This window comes from Tachyglossus aculeatus, chromosome 18, assembly GCF_015852505.1.
Source record: "Tachyglossus aculeatus isolate mTacAcu1 chromosome 18, mTacAcu1.pri, whole genome shotgun sequence".
Lineage (NCBI taxonomy): Eukaryota > Metazoa > Chordata > Mammalia > Monotremata > Tachyglossidae > Tachyglossus > Tachyglossus aculeatus.
Window position 1 is genome coordinate 8,849,498 of NC_052083.1, and position 18,549 is coordinate 8,868,046.

Genomic DNA, 18,549 nt, shown 5'->3' on the forward strand with positions numbered 1-18,549 from the left:
TCAATCAATCAATCGTATTTATTGAGTGCTTACTGAGTGCAGAGCACTGTACTAAGCGCTTGGGAAGTACAAGTTGGCAACATATAGAGACAGTCCCTACCCAACAGTGGGCTCACAGTCTAAAAGGCAGAAGCGGTGTGGCTTAGTGGAAAGAGCCCGAGCTTGGGAGTCAGAGGTCATGGGTTCCAATCCCGGCGCCGCCACTTGTCTGCTGTGTGACCTTGGGCAAGCCACTTAACTTCTCTGTGCCTCAGTTACCTCATCTGGAAAAGGGGGATTAAGACTGTGAGCCCCATGTGGGACAACCTGATCACCTTGTATCTCCCCCGGCGCTTAGGACAGTGCTCGGCACACAGTAAGTGCTTGACAAGTTCCATAACTATTATTATTAATAGTAAGTACATTCATTCAATCGTATTTATTGAGCGCTTACTGTGTGCAGAGCACTGTACTAAGCGCTTGGGAAGTACAAGTTGGCAACAGATAGAGACGGTCCCTACCCAACAGTGGGCTCACAGTCTAGAAGTGCTTAAGTCTAGTAAGCGCTTAACAAACGCCATTATTATTGTTATTATTATAATTATTACAAGATAATCAGGTTGGACACAGTCCCGGTCCCACATGGGGCTCACGGCCTTCATCCCCGTTTTATGGATCAATCAATCGTATTTATTTATCGAGCGTTTCCTGTGTGCAGAGCACTGTCCTACAGATGAGGTAACCGAGGCCCGGAGAAGCTAAGCGACTTGCCTGAGGTCATCATCATCATCATCAATCATATTTATTGAGCGCTTACTGTGTGCAGAGCACTGTCCTAAGCGCTTGGGAAGTACAAGTCGGCAACACATAGAGACAGTCCCTACCCAACAGTGGGCTCACAGTCTAAAAGGGGGAGACAGAGAACAAAACCAAACATACTAACAAAATAAAATAAATAGAATAGATATGTACAAGTAAAATAGAGTAATAAATATGTACAAACATATATACATATATACAGGTGCTGTGGGGAAGGGAAGGTGGTAAGATGGGGGGATGGAGAGGGGGACGAGGGGGAGAGGAAGGAAGGGGCTCAGTGTGGGAAGGCCTCCTGGAGGAGGTGAGCTCTCACTAGGGCCTTGAAGGGAGGAAGAGAGCGAGCTTGGCGGATGGGCAGAGGGAAGGCATTCCATCATCATCATCATCAGTCGTATTTATTGAGCGCTTACTATGTGCAGAGCACTGTACTAAGCGCTTGGGAAGTACAAATTGGCAACGTATAGAGACAGTCCCTACCCAACAGTGGGCTCACAGTCTAAAAGGGGAAGACAGAGAACAAAACCAAACATACTAACAAAATAAAATAAATAGAATAGATTCCAGGCCCAGGGGATGAAGTGGGCCGGGGGTCGATGGCGGGACAGGCGAGAACGAGGTACAGGGAGGAGATTAGCGGCGGAGGAGCGGAGGGTGCGGGCTGGGCTGGAGAAGGAGAGAAGGGAGGTGAGGTAGGAGGGGGCCAGGGGATGGACAGCCTGGAAGCCCAGGGTGAGGAGTTTCTGCCTGATGCGCAGATTGATTGGTAGCCATTGGAGATTTTTGAGGAGGGGAGTAACATGCCCGGAGCATTTCTGGACAAAGACAATCCGGGCAGCATCATGAAGTATGGGTCCCACAGCGGGCAAGCGGAGGAGCCGGGATTAGAACCCACATCCTCGGACCCCCACGTCCAGGCTCTTCCCACTACGCCACGCTGCTTTTAGGGAATGGAGTCAAAGGGGGATGGGCAGTGGGGAGGAGTGTTGGGATGACTGGATCGGAGAGAGATGCCCAAGGGGAAGTGGGAGGGGGCCCTAGGGGAAGGGGGGAAGACTGGGGAAAGGTTGGGGGGACAGGAGAGGGCAGAAGGCTCCGGAATGGGGGGCCAGGGCAAATCCCCCTCTCACCTTGTCTGGGTAAGGGAGCCCCTCACGACCTTCTCTGGCCCCCAGCGTGAGGATCAGGAACTCAGCCAAGGGGGCCAAGGCCTCCTCCAAAGAGCCCCTGGCAGGGCTGGGCCCAGCCCCTCCAGTTGCCTCTTCCTCCTCCTCCTCCTCCTCCTCTCCCTCCCCTCCATCTGAGTTTTGGTCCGAGCTACCTGTAATAATAATAATAATAATAATAACAACAACAACAACAACAACAACAATAATAATAATAATGACACTTATTAAGCGCTTACTATGTGCAAAGCACCGCTCTAAGCCTGGGGAGGTGACAAGGTGATCAGGTTGTCCCCCGGGGGGCTCCCAGTCTTCATCCCCAGTTTCCAGATGAGGGAACTGAGGCCCGGAGAAGCTTGCCCCAAAGTCACGCAGCTAAGTGGCGGAGCTGGAATTCGAACCCATGACCTCTGACTCCGAAGGCCGGGCTCTTTCTAATGAGCCACACGGCTCTCTAAGGAGCACTGGAGGAGTGGACAGCAAAGGAGTCAAGCTGGGCCAATCAATCAATCAATCAATCGTATTTATTGAGCGCTTCCTGTGTGCAGAGCACTGGACTAAGCCAGCATCTAGGGAGCAGCCTGGGTCATGAGCAGCGTGGCCCAGTGGAAAGAGCCCGGGCTTGGGAGTCAGAGGTCATGGGTTCGAATCCCGGCTCCGCCACTTATCAGCTGTGTGACTTTGCGCAAGTCACTTCACTTCTCTGTGCCTCAGTTACCTCATCTGGAAAATGGCGATTAAGACTGTGAGCCCCCCGGGGGACAACGTGATCACCTTGTAAACTCCCCAGCGCTTAGAACAGTGCTTGGCACATAGTAAGCGCTTAATAAATGCCATCATCATCAAATGCCATCATCATCAGAACGGGACAGGGTGGGTCAGGTTTAACAGAGCGTCAGCGGAGGAATCGGCATGGAATCATCCCGGGGTGGGCTGGGGGGAGAACTGCCCCTCTCCCTTTGTCTCCCCAATTCCCCCCTCCCATCATCATCATCATCAATCGTATTTATTGAGCGCTTACTATGTGCACAGCACTGTACTAGGCACTTGGGAAGTACACATTGGCAACATATAGCGACAGTCCCTACCCAACAGTGGGCTCACAGTCTAAAAATGGCTCCCATGCCATTAGAGAAGCAGCGTGGCTCAGAGGAAAGAGCCCGGGCTTGGGAGTCAGAGGTCATGGGTTCGAATCCCCGCTCCGCCACTTATCAGCTGTGTGACTTTGGGCAAGTCACTTCACTTCTCTGGGCCTCAGGGACCTCATCTGTAAAATGGGGATTAAGACTATGAGCCCCATATGGGACACCCTGATGACCTTGTATCTCCCCCAGCGCTTAGAACAATGCTTGGCCCATAGTAAGCGCTTAACAAATACCCAAATTATTATTATTATTATTCCCTTTCTCCCCACCCCACATAGCTTCCCTCCGCCCGGCCCTCCTCCGATACGCACCGTCAGGGCCGGTCAGGTCCGTCCACAGGTCCGGCAGAGGCTGGTGGTGTTCCCGGGGGTCACTGCCCTAGGGACGGGAAAGGAGGGATGGGACTTGGACAGCTGGGATGGGAACGCGGATTTGGGAGAAGAGGAACTGGGCAGCTTTGTCCGGAGGGGTGGGAGCGGGCCACCAGTGTAGAACAAGGGGGCTGTGGGGGGGATGGCTGAATTGTACTTTCCAAGCGCTTAGAAGCAGCGTGGCTCAGTGGTAAGAGCCCGGGCTTTGGAGTCAGAGGTCATGGGTTCAAATCCCAGCTCCGCCAACTGTCAGCTGGGTGACTTTGGGTCAGTCACTTCACCTCTCCGGGCCTCAGTTCCTTCATCTGGAAAATGGGGATTAAGACTGTGAGCCCCCCCTGGGACAACCTGATCACCTTGTCACCTCCCCAGTGCTTAGAACAGTGCTTTGCACATAGTAAGCGCCTAATAAATGCCATTATTATTATTATTATTAAGACTGTGAGCCCCACGTGGGACAACCTGATCACCTTGTCACCTCCCCAGTGCTTAGAACAGTGCTTTGCACATAGTAAGTGCTTAATAAATGCCATTATTATTATTATTATTAAGATTGTGAGCCCCCCGTGGGACAACCTGATCACCTTGTCACCTCCCCAGTGCTTAGAACAGTGCTTTGCACATAGTAAGCGCTTAATAAATTCCATTATTATTATTATTATTATTATTATTATTATTATTATTAAGACTGTGAGCCCCACATGGGACAACCTGATCACCTTGTCACCTCCCCAGTGCTTAGCACAGTGCTTTGCACATAGTAAGCGCTTAATAAATGCCATTATTATTATTATTATTAAGACTGTGAGCCCCGCGTGGGACAACCTGATCACCTTGTCACCTCCCCAGTGCTTAGAACAGTGCTTTGCACATAGCAAGCGCTTAACAAATGCCATTATTATTATTAAGACTGTGAGCCCCACATGGGACAACCTGATCACCTTGTAATTTCCCCAGCGCTTAGAACAGTGCTTTGCACATAGTAAGCGCTTAATAAATGCCATTATTATTATTAAGACTGTGAGCCCCATGTGGGACAACCTGATCACCTTGTAATTTCCCCAGTGCTTAGAACAGTGCTTTGCACATAGTAAGCGCTTAACAAATGCCATTATTATTATTAAGACTGTGAGCCCCACATGGGACAACCTGATCACCTTGTAATTTCCCCAGCGCTTAGAACAGTGCTTTGCACATAGTAAGCGCTTAATAAATGCCATTATTATTATTAAGACTGTGAGCCCCATGTGGGACAACCTGATCACCTTGTAATTTCCCCAGTGCTTAGAACAGTGCTTTGCACATAGTAAGCGCTTAACAAATGCCATTATTATTATTATTATTAAGACTGTGAGCCCCACGTGGGACAACCTGATCACCTTGTCACCTCCCCAGTGCTTAGAACAGTGCTTTGCACATAGTAAGCGCTTAATAAATGCCATTATTATTATTATCATTAAGACTGTGAGCCCCACATGGGACAACCTGATCACCTTGTAATTTCCCCAGTGCTTAGAACAGTGCTGTGCACATAGTAAGCACTTAACAAATGTCATTATTATTATTATTATTAAGACTATGAGCCCCACGTGGGACAACCTGATCACCTTGTAATTTCCCCAGCGCTTAGAACAGTGCTTTGCACATAGTAAGTGCTTAATAAATGCCATTATTATTATTATTATTAAGACTGTGAGCCCCACGTGGAACAACCTGATCACCTTGTAATTTCCCCAGCGCTTAGAACAGTGCTTTGCACATAGTAAGTGCTTAATAAAAGCCATTATTATTATTATTATTCTCTGGGCCTCAGTTCCCTCATCTGTAAAATGGGGTTTAAGACTGTGAGCCCCCCGTGGGACAAACTGATCACCTTATACCCTCCCCAGTGCTTAGAACTGTGCTTTGCACATAGTAAGCGCTTAATAAATGCCATCATTAATAAATGCCATTATTAGTCTAGTGCTCTGCACATAGTAAGCGCTCATTAAATACGATTGAATGAATGAATGGCTATGGAAATCAGGGTCGGGGAGCTGGGCTGGACGTCGGGCAAAGGTGGAGGGGGCAAACCACAGGAGTGGTGGATTCATTCATTCAATCGTATTTATTGGGCGCTTACTGTGTGCAGAGCACTGTACTAAGCGCTTGGGAAGTCCAAGTTGGCAACACATAGAGACGGTCCCTACCCAACAGCGGGCTCACAGTCTAGAAGGGGGAGACAGACAATAATTGTCAGCTGTGTGACTTTGGGCAAGTCACTTCACTTCTCTAGGACTCAGTTCCCTCATCTGGAAAATGGGGATGAAGATTGTGAGCCCCCCGTGGGACAACCTGATCACCTTGCTACCTCCCCAGCGCTTAGAACAGTGTTTTGCACATAGTAAGAGCTTAACAAATACCATCATTATTATTATTCCTAAGCACTTGGGAGAGCTGGGCTGGACGTCGGGCAAAGGTGGAGGGGGCAAGCCACAGGAGCGGTGGGATGGAGATTCATTTATTCATTCAATCGTATTTATTGAGCACTTACTGCGTGCAGAGCACTGTACTAAGTGCTTGGGAAGTACAAGTTGGCAACACATAGAGACAGTCCCTACCCAACAATGGGCTCACAGTCAGAGCACTGTATTAAGTGCTTGGGAGGTACAAGTCGGCAACATATAGAGACGGTCCCTACCCAACAACGGGTTCACAGTCAGAGCACTGTACTAAGCGCTTGGGAAGTCCAAGTCGGCAACACATAGAGACAGTTCCTACCCAACAACGGGCTCACAGTCAGAGCACTGTACTAAGCGCTTGGGAAGTCCAAGTCGGCAACATATAGAGACGGTCCCTACCCAAAAATGGGCTCACAGTCAGAGCACTGTACTTAGCACTCGGGAAGTACAAGTTGGCAACACATAGAGATGGTTTCTACCCAACAACGGGCTCACAGTCAGAGCACTGTACTAAGCGCTTGGGAAGTCCAAGTCAGCAACACATAGAGACAGTTCCTACCCAACAACGGGCTCACAGTCAGAGCACTGTACTAAGCGCTTGGAAAGTCCAAGTTGGCAACATATAGAGACGGTCCCTGCCCAAAAACGGGCTCACAGTCCAAGCACTGTACTAAGCGCTTGGGAAGTCCAAGTTGGCAACATATAGAGACGGTCCCCACCCAACAACGGGCTCACAGTCAGATCACTGTACTAAGCGCTTGGGAAGTCCAAGTCGGCAACATCTAGAGACGGTCCCTACCCAACAGCGGGCTCACAGGCTAGAAGGGGGAGACAGACAACACAACAAAACATAGTCACAAAATGAAATAAATAGAATAGTAAATACGTACAAGTAAAATAAATGTTGGGGGTTTTCGGGGCGGCGCTGGGAGCACATCAGGGGGCTTCAGGGTCTCCTTCCCTCTCCTCCCACCCGAACCCTACTCACCTGGGAATGGTCCACGGCCCCTTCCCCACTCCTTTCCCTCCGGAAGAGGCTGTAGAAGATGTAGATGAGGAGGGAGTAGAAGGCGTACATGGAGGGGTCAAGGCCTCACCGGCCTGGCGGCCCTGTCCTTCCCACCGCCCTCCAGGTGCCCCCCGGGCCTGGTTTTTCCTGGACCAAGCTCTTCGCCCGCCGCAGTGGCAATATGAGCATGCCCAGTGCCACTCGCCCCCCACTCCTGGGCCTGCAGAGAGGAGGGGGCTGCAGGGACCCCAGCACCAGAGCAGGGGAACGACGAGGAAGGGGCTGGGAATTTGGGGCAGGGAGAGGAGGAAGGAGACACCGGGATGCTCGGACAGGGAAGGAGGGTAGCCTTTGGGAAGAGGACCAGGGCTGCGGATAATGATTGATAATGATGATGCTGATGATGGTATTTGTGAAGGGATGGAGCTTGGGGGAAGGAACCCAAGAGGAGGGCCAGGAGCTGGACGAGCCGGGATGGGCAACGGTCCTGCAAGGTCTCGGGGATGGGGAAGGGGTAATGATAATGATAATAATGATGATGATGGTGTTTGTTAAGGGATGGAGCTTAGGGGAAGGAACCCGAGAGGAGGGCCAGGAGCTGGAGGAGCCGGATGGGCAACGGTCCTGCAAGGTCTCGGGGATGGGGATGGGGAAGGGGTAATGATCATGATAATAATGATGATGATGGTGTTTGTTAAGGGATGGAGCTCGGGGGAAGGAACCTGAGAGGAGGGCCAGGAGCTGGAGGAGCCGGGATGGGCAACGGTCCTGCAAGGTCTCGGGGATGGGGAAGGGGTAATGATAATGATAATAATGATGATGATGGTGTTTGTTAAGGGAAGGAACCTGAGTGGAGGGCCAGGAGCTGGAGGAGCCGGGATGGGCAACGGTCCTGCAAGGTCTCGGCGATGGGGATGGGGAAGGGGTTGGGAAGAGGGGGATGGAGATGGGGATGGGGAGAGGGATGGGGATGGGGATGGGGATGGAGATGGGGATGGGGATGGGGAGAGGGATGGAGAGGGGGATGGGGAGAGAGATGGGGATGGGGAGAAGGATGGAGATGGGGATGGGGAGGAGGATGGAGAGGGGGATGGGGAGAGAGATGGGGATGGGGAGAAGGATGGGGATGGGGAGAAGGATGGAGATGGGGATGGGGAGATGGATGGAGAAGGGGATGGGGAAGGGGATGGGGATGGGGAGGAGGATGGAAAAGGGGATGGGAAAGGGGATGGGGAAGACGGGAGGAGGGGGAGGGAACTCGGCGTCTGAAATCAGAGGCTGGGGGGGCGGGCTTAGAAGGAGACCACCCCCCTTGGTGGGGAGGGAAAAAAACCTCCTTGGAGGCGCCCACGCAGGGAGGGAGCCTGAGGCCGCTGCGACGCCGATGACCAGCAGAGGGCGCGCGGTCCCGGATCCGGGCGGGGGCCCGTCTATCCCAAGGACGCGTCTCGGTGACCCCGGAAGAGCCCGGGCGGCGGCGGCGGTTGCCATGGAAACGGGGCCCGCGCGGGGACCGGCTGCGATGCTTCGGGCCTGGGCGGGAAGGGGGGCACCGCGGGGAGCGACGCAATTATAATGATTCGTTCAATCGGATTTAGGGGGCGTTTATTAGGTGCAGAGCGCTGTACTAAGCGCTGGGAAAGTACAGTCATCATTAAGGTACTTTGCTGAGCGCTTAACAAATATCATTATTGTGATTATTATTTGCAGAGCACCCTACTAGGCGCTGGGAAAGTGCAGTCATCATTAAGGTATTTTGCTAAGCGCTTAAAAAATATCATTATTATGGTTATTATTTGCAGAGCACCCTACTAAGCGCTGGGAAAGTGCAGTCATCATTAAGGTATTTTGCTAAGCACTTAAAAAAATCATTATTATGGTTATTATTTGCAGAGCACCCTACTAAGCGCTGGGAAAGTGCAGTCATCATTAAGGTATTTTGCTAAGCACTTAACAAATATCATTATTATGATTATTATTTGCAGAGCACCCTGCTAAGCGCTGGGAAAGTACAATCATCATTAAGGTATTTTGCTAAGCGCTTAACAAATATCATTATTATTATTTGCAGAGCACCGTACTAAGCGCTTTGAAGTGCAGTCATAATTAAGGTATTTTGCTAATAGCTTAACAAATAGCATTGTTATGAAGTGCAGAGCGCTGTACTGCGTGCTGGGAAAGTATGGTCATAATTAAGGTATTTTGCTAAGCGCTTAACAAATATCATTATTATGATTATTATTTGCAGAGCACCCTACTAAGCGCTTGGAAAGTACAATCATCATTAAGGTGTTTTGCTAAGCGTTTAACAAATATCATCATTATTATTATTATTATTATTATTATTATTATTATTATGTGCAGAGCGCCGTACTAAGCGCTTGGAAAGTACAGTGCTCATTAAGGTATTTTGCTAAGCGTTTAACAGATATCATTATTATGATTGTTATTTGCAGAGCACCCTACTAAGTACTGGGAAAGTACAATCATCATTAAGGTATTTTGCTAAGCGCTTAACAAATATCATTATTATTATTATTGTGTGCAGAGCACCGTGCTAAGCGCTTGGAAAGTACAATCCTCATTAAGGTATTTTGCTAAGTGCTTAACAAATATCATTATTATTATTATTATTATTATGTACTGAGCGCTGGGAAAGTACAGTCATAATTAAGTATTTTGCTAAGCACTTAACAAATATCATTATTATGATTATTATTTGCAGAGCACCCTACCAAGCGCTTGGAAAGTACAACATCATTAAGGTATTTTGCTAAGTGCTTAACAAATATCATTATTATTATTATTATTATGTGCAGAGTGCCGTACTAAGCGCTTGGAAAGTACAATGCTCATTAAGGTATTTTGCTAAGCGTTTAACAAATATCATTATTATGATTATTATTTGCAGAGCACCCTACTAAGTGCTGGGAAAGTACAATCATCATTAAGGTGTTTTGCTAAGCACTTAACAAATATCATTATTATTATTATTGGGTGCAGAGCGCCGTACTAAGCGCTTGGAAAGTACAATCATCATTAAGGTATTTTGCTAAGCGCTTAACAAATATCATTATTATTATTATGTACTGAGCGCTGGGAAAGTGCAGTCATCATTAAGGTATTTTGCTAAGCGCTTAACAAATATTATTATTATTATGTGCAGAGCGCCGTACTAAGCGCTTGGAAAGTACAATCCTCATTAAGGTATTTTGCTAAGCGCTTAACAAATATTATTATTATTATTGTGTACTGAGCGCTGGGAATGTACAGTCATAATTAAGGTATTTTGCTAAGCACTTAACAAATATCATTATTATTATGATTTGCAGAGCACCGTACTAAGCGCTTGGAAAGTACAGTCATCATTAAGGTATTTTGCTAAGCGCTTAACAAATATCATTATTATTATTATTTGCAGAGCACCGTTCTAAGCACTTGGAAAGTACAATCATCATTAAGGTATCTTGCTAAGCGCTTAACACATATCATTGTTATTATTATTTTGTGCAGAGCTCTATACTAAGCGCTGGGCAAGTATAGTCATAATTAAGGTATTTTGCTAAGCGCTTGGAAAATACACTCATAATTAAGGTATTCTGCTGAGCGCTTAACAAATATCATTATTATTATTATGTGCAGAGCAACGTACTAAGCGGTGGGCAAGTATAGTCATAATTAAGGTATTTTGCTAAGCACTTAACAGATATTATCATTATTATTATTATGTGCAGAGTGCCGTACTAAGTGCTTGGAAAGTACAGTCATAATTAAGGAATTTTGCTAAGCGCTTAACAAATATCATTATTATTATTATTATTATGTGCAGAGCGCCATACTAAGTGCTGGGAAAGTGCAGTCATAATTAAGGTATTTTGCTAAGCGCTTGGAAAGTGCAGTCATAATTAAGGTATTTTGCTAAGCGCTTGGAAAGTACAGTCATAATCAAGGTATTTTGCTAAGTGCTTAACAAATATCATTATTATTATTATTATTATGTGCAGAGCGCCGTACTAAGCGCTCTGCTTCTCTGCTCTGCGTACTAAGCCACGCTGCTTCTCTGGGAAAGTGCAGTCATAAGTTATTTTGCTAAGCGCTTTGAAAGTACAGTCATAATTAAGGTATTTTGCTAAGCGCTTAACAAATATCATTATTATTATGTGCAGAGCGCCGTACTAAGTGCTGGGAAAGTGCAGTCATAATTAAGGTATTTTGCTAAGTGCTTGGAAAGTACAGTCCTAATCAAGGTATTTTGCCAAGCGCTTAACAAATATTATTATTATTATTATTATTATTATTATTGTTATTATTATGTGCAGAGCGCCGTACTAAGCCGACGGCCTAGCCGACAAGCCAATTTGTACTTCCCAAGCGCTTAGTACAGTGCTCTGCACATAGTAAGCACTCAATAAATACGATTGATGATGATGATGATAAGTGCTTAACAAATATCATTATTATTTTTACGTGCAGAGCGCCGTACTTAGTGCTGGGAAAGCATGGTCATAATTAAGGTATTTTGCTAAGCGCTTGGAAAGTGCAGTCATAATATAACGTATTTTGCCAAGTGCTTAACAAATATCATTATTATTATTATTATTAATATGTGCCGAGCGCCGTACTAAGTGCTGGGAAAGTGCAGTCATAATTAAGGTATTTTGCTAAGCGCTTGGAAGGTACAGTCATAATCAAGGCATTTTGCTAAGCGCTTATCATCATCATCATCATCAATCGTATTTATTGAGCGCTTACTATGTGCAGAGCACTGTACTAAGCGCTTGGGAAGTACAGATTGGCAACCTATAGAGACAGTCCCTACCCAACAGTGGGCTCACAGTCTAAAAGGGGGAGACAGAGAACAAAACCAAACATACTAACAAAATAAAATAAATAGAATAGATGTGTACAAATAAAATAAATAAATGGAGTAAAAAAAATATGTACAACCATATATACATATATACAGGTGCTGTGGGGAAGGGAAGGAGGTAAGATGGGGGGATGGAGAGGGGGACGAGGGGGAGAGGAAGGAAGGGGCTTATTTTTATGTGCAGAGCGCCGTACTTAGTGCTGCGAAAGCACGGTCATAAGGTATTTTGCTAAGCGCTTGGAAAGTACAGTCATAATATGAGGTATTTTGCCAAGCGCTTAACAAATATCGTTATTATTATTATTAATATGTGCAAGCGCTCCGCCTTTCCCTCCCAGGTCCCCCGGAGCTGCCGTCCATGGCCGACAAGCTGGTCGAGTGGAGCCCCATGCTGTCCAACCTCCTCCTGTGCGCAGTGTCTCTGAGCTCTGCAGTTCAGACTGCCCCGGTGAGTGACGTCCACTTGCTGGTCGGAGGGGGCTGGGAGAGGACCGGGGGCCCTGCGGCCCGGCGGTCCTGCCCGCGGAAGCAAAATTGAATCTCGCCCGCCTGTCTCTGACCCGCAGGTGAACCGCGGGGTGGCTGCCGGCTTCCTGCTTCAGGCTCTGGCCGCCGGCCTCGTGGCCGCGTCGCCCCTCTCCCCCGGGCTCTGGCCGGATGCCGATCCCCGGGCGGGCGCCTGGGTGGCCACGGTCGTCGGCTTCCCGCTCCTGGCCTTCGGCTTCCACTGGGTCAACGGAGACCGCTCCACCGCCAACCTGCTGCTCGCCGGCGGCATGGCGCTGGCGGCCAGCGGGGACCACTTCAGCCCCGAGAGCCGGGCCGTGGTGGCCCAGTCCGTGGCCCTGGTGGCCTCCGTCACCGTCCTGATCGTGTCCGTCTTCACCGCCAACTCCTACGGGGTGGTCGGCGGCGTGGCCATGGGAGCGGCCGGCCTGATGGCCCGGCTGGGGGGAGAAGACCTGCTGTGGATGGGGAAGGAGAATGTGATTTGTTGGGTACTGGCCCTGGGCACCTGGGCATACCGCTGGGCTCTGCAGATGCAGCACCTGGACTGAGCAGGGACCGGCATTTAGCCAGGCCGCCCGGCTCGCCCTTTGGGGCTGCCCTGCGGCCGGACACCTGGGCTCCTCCCGAGAAACCGCTCTGTGGCACGATCGGGTCGGGCAGATCCCGGGCATAAAGGGAGGTAGCTTGGCAAGTGTCTGGCTGAAGGGCTTGGGAAACAGTCGAGGCTGCCCTCTTCTGCAGAGGCACGTGGCCACCTCACTCGTGGCGGAATTCAGGTGGAAGAGCTCCCTCGCCGACCGGAATGCCGGCTGGGATTCGGACCGTCTCGGGAGGTGGACTGAGAAAACCACTGCATCTCATTTGCGATTCCCGGCCAAGTGGTTGCCCACCAGAGAGGGAATTCTTCTCGGGCCCAATCTTCCTCTGTCCTTTCCTTTTCAGCCGATGCAGAGGGAACTCCCCGAATCACTGTCTCCTTCCACCAAAGGATCTGTAAATTGGGTCAGGGGCCTCTGTGGGGAGAGGGACAGGGCCTTCCCTTAAGGCCCGGCCTCCGGTTGTACCGTGAGATTCCCCCGATTCCCCTTCGCCTTTCTCCCTCCTTCCCGCTGTTGCTCTGAGCCGAGGATCTCTCCCGGGAAGTGGCTGTAGCCCTCCGCCTCCCTCCCGTCCGTCCTGATTGCGCTTTCTGGGGGTGTTTCCTGACCCCCTTCCCCCTCCGCTTTGGCCCTGCCCGGAATCCGGCTCAAGCCTGAATTCAGTTCCCAGACTGGATGATCAGGTTTGGCCTCTTCCTGCCCTGAGAGGACTCTGGGGGAGGCGTCAGAGGCCCTTCATCATCACCGTGACCTTGTAATTACTCCTCCTTTCTTCTCCTCCCTCTCCCTCCGGGTCCGTTGGGTAAGGACCGTCTCTGTATCACTTCTCTGCGCCTCAGTTCCCTCATCTGTAAAATGGGGATGAAGACTGGGAGGCCCACATGGGACCACCTGATAACCTTGTATCTATCCCAACGCTTAAAACAGTGCTCGGCACATAGTAAGTGCTTAATAAATACCATTATTATTATTATTATGTTGCCAATTTGTACTTCCCAAGCGGTTAATAAATGCTATCATTATTATTATTATTATTTCCCTCTCAACGTACACATTTAGGATGCAGACTTCTAGAATGTGAGCCCGCTGTTGGGTAGGGACCGTCTGTATATGTTGCCAACGTGTACTTCCCAAGCGCTTAGTCCAGTGCTCTGCGCACAGTAAGTGCTCAGTGGTATTGACACCTGTCTGCTTGTTCTGTTTTGTTGTCTGTCTCCCCCTTCTAGATTGGGAGCCCATTGTCGGGTAGAATTCAGTTTATTCTGATGGTCTTGACACCTTTCTATTTGTTCATTCTTGTTGTCTGTCTCCCCCTTGTAGAGACTGTGAGCCCATTGTTGGGTAGGGACCGTCTCTATATGTTATGTCTTAATAAATGCCATTATCTATATGTTGCCAACTTGTACTTCCCCAGCGCTTAGTACAGCGCCTTGCACACAGTAAGTGCTCAATAAATACAAATGAATGAATGAATGAATGAAATCCGATAGGGAGGCCAATGTTGGGTAGGGACTGTCTCTCTATGTTGCCAACTTGTACTTCCCAAGCACTTAGTACAGCGCCCTGAACACAGGAAGCGCTCAATAAATACGATTGAATGAATGAATGAATGAAATCCGATCATGAGCCCGCTGTTGGGTAGGGACCGTCTCTATATGTTGCCAACTTGTACTTCCCAAGCGCTTAGTACAGCGCTCCACACGCAGGAAGCGCTCAATAAATACGATTGAATGAATGAATGAATGAACCATTGAATGAATGAATGAATGAAATCCGATCGTGAGCCCGCTGTTGAGTAGGGACTGTCTCTCTATGTTGCCAACTTGTACTTCCCAAGCGCTTAGCACAGCACTCTGCACACAGGACGTGCTCAATAAATACGATTGAATGACTGAATACTGAATGACTAAATACGATTGAATGAAGTGGGGCCTTCAAGGCCCTATTGAGAGCTCACCTCCTCCAGGAGGCCTTCCCACACTGAGCCCCCTCCTCCCCCTCTCCATCCCCCGGGCCTTACCTCCTTCCCCTCCCCACAGCACCTGTATAGATGTATATCTGTTTGTACGTATTTATCACTCTATTGATTTTATTTGTACATAGTTATTCTATTTATTTTATTTTGTTAATGTGTTTTGTTCTCTGTCTCCCCCTTCTAGACTGTGAGCCCGCTGTTGGGTAGGGACCGTCTCTCTACGTTGCCAGCGTGGACTTCCCAATCAATCAATCAAAAAATCGTATTTATTGAGCACTTACTGTGTGCAGAGCACTGGACTAAGCGCTTGGGAAGTCCAAGTTGGCAACATATAGAGACAGTCAATCAATCAATCAATCAATCAATCGTATTTATTGAGCGCTTACTGTGTGCAGAGCACTGTACTAAGCGCTTGGGAAGTCCAAGTTGGCAACATATAGAGACGGTCCCTACCCAACAGTGGGCTCACAGTCTACAAGGGGGAAACAGAGAACAAAACCAAACATATTAATAAAATAAAATAAATGGAATAGATATGTACAAGTAAAATTGAGTAATAAATATGTACAAACATATATACATATATACAGGTGCTGTGGGGAAGGGAAGGAGGTAACTTCCTTGGGTAGGGACTGTCTCTATATGTTGCCAACTTGTACTTCCCAAGTGCTTAGTACAGTGCTCTGCACAAAGTAAGCGCTCAATAAATACGATTGATTGATTACCTGTATATATGTATATATGTTTGTACATATTTATTACTCTATTTTACTTGTACATATCTATTTATTTTATTTTGTTAAGATGTTTGGTTTTGTTCTCTGTCTCCCCCTTCTAGCCTGTGAGCCCGCTGTTGGGTAGGGACCGTCTCTACATGTGGCCAACTTGGACTTCCCAAGCGCTTAGTACAGTGCTCTGCACACAGTAAGCACTCAATAAATTCGATTGATTGATTACCTGTATATATGTTTGTACATATTTATTACTCTATTTATTTATGTATTTTACTTGTACATATCTATTCTATTTATTTTATTTTGTTAATATGTTTGGTTTTGTTCTCTGTCTCCCCCTTCTAGACTGTGAGCCCACTGTTGGGTAGGGACCGTCTCTATATGTTGCCAACTTGGACTTCCCAAGCGCTTAGTACAGTGCTCTGCACACAGTAAGCGCTCAATGAATACGATTGATTGATTGATTGAGGTAAGACGGTGGGGATGGAGAGGGGTCCCTACCCAACATCATCATCATCACCCGTATTTATTGAGCGCTTACTGTGTGCAGAGCACTGTTCTAAGCGCTTGGGAAGTACAAGTTGGCAACACAGAGAGACAGTCCCTACCCAACAGTGGGCTCACAGACTGTGAAGTCCCAAGCGCTTAGCACAGTGCTGTGCACACAGGAAGCGCTCAATAAATACGGTTGAATGAACGAGTGACAGCGCTGCGCACACAGGAAGCGCTCAATAAATACGACTGATTGATTGATTGATTGATTGATTGAGGTAAGGGGATGGAGAGGGGTCCCTACCCAACAGTGGGCTCACAGTCTAGAAGACTGTGAAGTCCCAAGCGCTTAGCACAGTGCTGTGCACACAGGAAGCGCTCAATAAATACGGTTGAATGAATGAGTGACAGCGCTGTGCACACAGGAAGCGCTCAATAAATACGATTGATTGATTGATTGATTGAGGTAAGGGGATGGAGAGGGGTCCCTACCCAACAGTGGGCTCACAGTCTAGAAGACGGTGAAGTCCCAAGCGCTCAGCACAGTGCTGTGCACACAGGAAGCGCTCAATAAATACGGTTGAATGAATCAGTGACAGCGCTGTGCACACAGGAAGCGCTCAATAAATACGATTGATTGATTGATTGATTGAGGTAAGGGGATGGAGAGGGGTCCCTACCCAACAGTGGGCTCACAGTCTAGAAGACGGTGAAGTCCCAAGCGCTTAGCACAGTGCTGTGCACACAGGAAGCGCTCAATAAATACGATTGATTGATTGATTGAGGTAAGGGGATGGAGAGGGGTCCCTACCCAACAGTGGGCTCACAGTCTAGAAGACGGTGAAGTTCCAAGCGCTTAGTACAGTGCTGTGCACACAGGAAGCGCTCAATAAATACGGTTGAATGAATGAGTGACAGCGCTCCGCACACAGGAAGCGCTCAATAAATACGGTTGAATGAATGAATGAATGATTTCGGGGGAAACCGAGGCAAAGTGTGTGAGGCGAGGGGGGAGGGGCGCCTCAGAAGAGCGGGGGGGCGAGAGGGCGAGAGCGCGCGGGCGGTGACGTCGCCGCCGCTGATTGGCCGCGGCTCGGACGGGGGCCCGGTGATTGGCGGAGGCGCGCGGGTCACGTGCCGCGGGCGCGGCGGGGGGAGGGGGCCGGCGGAGGGAGCGAGAAGGAACAACAAAGATGGCGGCGGGGTCGGCGGGCGGCCGGGGGGAGCGCGGCCCCGGGGGTCTGAGGCGCGGCGGGAGCGCGCGCGCGGCCTAGCCGTCCGTCGGCGCCCCCCCCCCCCCCCCACCACCCCCGGCCCTCAGCGCGCCGCCATGTCCGGGCCCGAGGAGCGGGAGGCCGCCCCGGCCGCCGTGGTGGCCGCGGCCGTGGCGGCGGCGGCGGCGTCGTCGTCGACGACGGGAGGGGAGGCCCCCGGAGGGGCGGACGAGGCCCGGCAGCTGCTGCAGGAGGCCGGAGGGGACCCCGACGCGCCGCCCAAGAAGCGCCTCAGGGCGGCCGAGGCGGCCGAGGCCTCGGCGGGAGGAGGAGGCGGAGGAGGAGGAGGAGGAGGCGGGAAGCTGGAGGAGCGGCTCTACTCCGTCCTCTGCTGCACCGTCTGCCTCGACCTCCCCAAGGCCTCCGTCTACCAGGTGACGCCCCCGACACGACGCCCTCCGGCCTGTTAGTGCGAGGGACGGCGGCCTCCGCCCCGCGCCCGCCCCGACCGCCCGGGCCGGCGTCATCCCCGTTGCGCGGAGCAGGGAACTGAGGCCCCCAGAAGAAGAAGAAGAAGAATCCATTTAATAGATGAGGGAACTGAGGCCCCGAGAATAATAATAATAATAATAATCCATTTAATAGATGAGGGAACTGAGGCCCCGAGAATAATAATAATGGTAACCCGTTTGACGGATGAGGGAACTGAGGCCCCGAGAATAATAATAATAATAATAGTAATCCATTTAATAGATGAGGGAACTGAGGCCCCGAGAATAATAATAATGGTAACCCGTTTGACGGATGAGGGAACTGAGGCCCCGAGAATAATAATAATAATAATAATAATAATCCATTTAATAGATGAGGGAACTGAGGCCCCGAGAATAATAATAATGGTAACCCGTTTTGACGGATGAGGGAACTGAGGCCCCGAGAATAATAATAATAAGCCATTTAATAGATGAGGGAACTGAGGCCCCGAGAATAATAATAATGGTAACCCGTTTTGACGGATGAGGGAACTGAGGCCCCGAGAATAATAATAATGATGATCACGGGCTGCATCCCCATTTGACAGATGAGGGAACTGAGGCCCCGAGAATAATAATAATAATAATGATCACGGGCTGCATCCCCACTTGTTGACGGATGAGGGAACTGAGGCCCCGAGAAGAAGAAGGATAATAACCCGTTTGACAGATGAGGGAACTGAGGCCTTGAGAAT

The 18,549-nt window shown here is 49.3% G+C and overlaps 2 protein-coding genes across 7 annotated transcripts in view; one reads left to right on the top strand and one right to left on the bottom strand.

The window, feature by feature from the left end:
* Window positions 1–7,904, bottom strand: part of KIFC2 (kinesin family member C2) — a 33,891-nt gene extending 25,987 nt beyond the window's left edge. For both annotated transcript variants that reach the window (XM_038760210.1, XM_038760209.1), the window contains exons 1-3: window positions 6,907–7,904; window positions 3,418–3,484; window positions 1,926–2,116 (exon numbers count right to left, since the gene is read on the bottom strand). In XM_038760210.1, the coding sequence (XP_038616138.1) occupies window positions 1,926–2,116; window positions 3,418–3,484; window positions 6,907–6,996 (348 nt within the window). In that variant the 5' untranslated portion in view covers window positions 6,997–7,904. The remainder of the gene's footprint in view (window positions 1–1,925; window positions 2,117–3,417; window positions 3,485–6,906) is intronic.
* Window positions 7,905–8,484: 580 nt separating this feature from the next.
* Window positions 8,485–18,549, top strand: part of CYHR1 (cysteine and histidine rich 1) — a 35,516-nt gene continuing 25,451 nt past the window's right edge. The window contains exons 1-3 of one of the 5 annotated variants that reach the window (XM_038760215.1): window positions 8,485–8,586; window positions 12,136–12,245; window positions 12,364–12,528. In XM_038760215.1, coding sequence (XP_038616143.1) covers window positions 12,156–12,245; window positions 12,364–12,528 — 255 coding nt within the window. In that variant the 5' untranslated portion in view covers window positions 8,485–8,586; window positions 12,136–12,155. The other 4 variants (XM_038760213.1, XM_038760212.1, XM_038760214.1 and 1 more) reach the window with 4 other exon arrangements.